A 709-nucleotide genomic window follows, 5' to 3' on the forward strand; every position below is an offset into this window, starting at 1 on the left:
CCACCAGTCTCTTGGACACAGCCAAGCTGGTGGCTCCAGTTGGTTGCTACCATCTAGTCTGGGGTCCCAGCACCTTTTGGGGTGCATAAACCTTCTTTCCACCTGTACTGAGCATCCCACACTGCTCCCAGCAGCAGGTAGGACCATGGTGGCTTCTCAGTGGGCTTTGGCAGCCCTTTTGTACTTTGGAAATGTCACTGTCTCCCCCCCCAGCCCCGTCCTCTGCCCCAGCAAAGGACAACCCTGAGTTGAAGAGGATGATGCCGGCACCGCGTTGACTCGTCACTTCCTGGCGTTGGCATAGTTGGTGCTGAACCAGGCGCAGGTCTCCTTCACGGCTGGGAGGGAGAAGACGGGATGGGTTTGGGATTGGAAATGCAGTTTGGGCATGGAATGGGTTGGTCTGGAAGGGACCTTAAGGATCATCCAGTTCCAACCCCTTGCCATGGGCAGGGACACCTTCCACTAGAGCAGGTTGCTCCAAGCTCCATTCAACCTGACCTTGAATGTTTCCAGTGCTGGGGCATCCACCACCTCTTTGGGCAGCCTGGCCCAGTGTCTCATCACCCTCACCATAAACAATTTCTTCCTCTTTTAGTTTAATACACTAAAAAAGCCAGGTTGAGTGGAGCTTGGAGCAACCTGCTCTAGTGGAAGGTGTCCCTGCCCATGGCGAAGGGCTGGACGTCGAAGGGACTTAAGGGACCTT

General features: G+C 55.1%; 1 protein-coding gene across 1 annotated transcript in view; it reads right to left on the bottom strand.

The window, feature by feature from the left end:
• Positions 1 to 282: 282 nt before the first annotated feature.
• Positions 283 to 709, bottom strand: part of TSTA3 (tissue specific transplantation antigen P35B) — a 3,529-nt gene continuing 3,102 nt past the window's right edge. The window contains exon 10 of the mRNA XM_010011786.1: positions 283 to 338. Coding sequence (XP_010010088.1) covers positions 283 to 338 — 56 coding nt within the window. The remainder of the gene's footprint in view (positions 339 to 709) is intronic.

This window comes from Nestor notabilis, unplaced genomic scaffold (assembly GCF_000696875.1).
Source record: "Nestor notabilis isolate BGI_N333 unplaced genomic scaffold, ASM69687v1 scaffold23823, whole genome shotgun sequence".
NCBI classification, from domain to species: Eukaryota; Metazoa; Chordata; class Aves; order Psittaciformes; family Psittacidae; genus Nestor; species Nestor notabilis.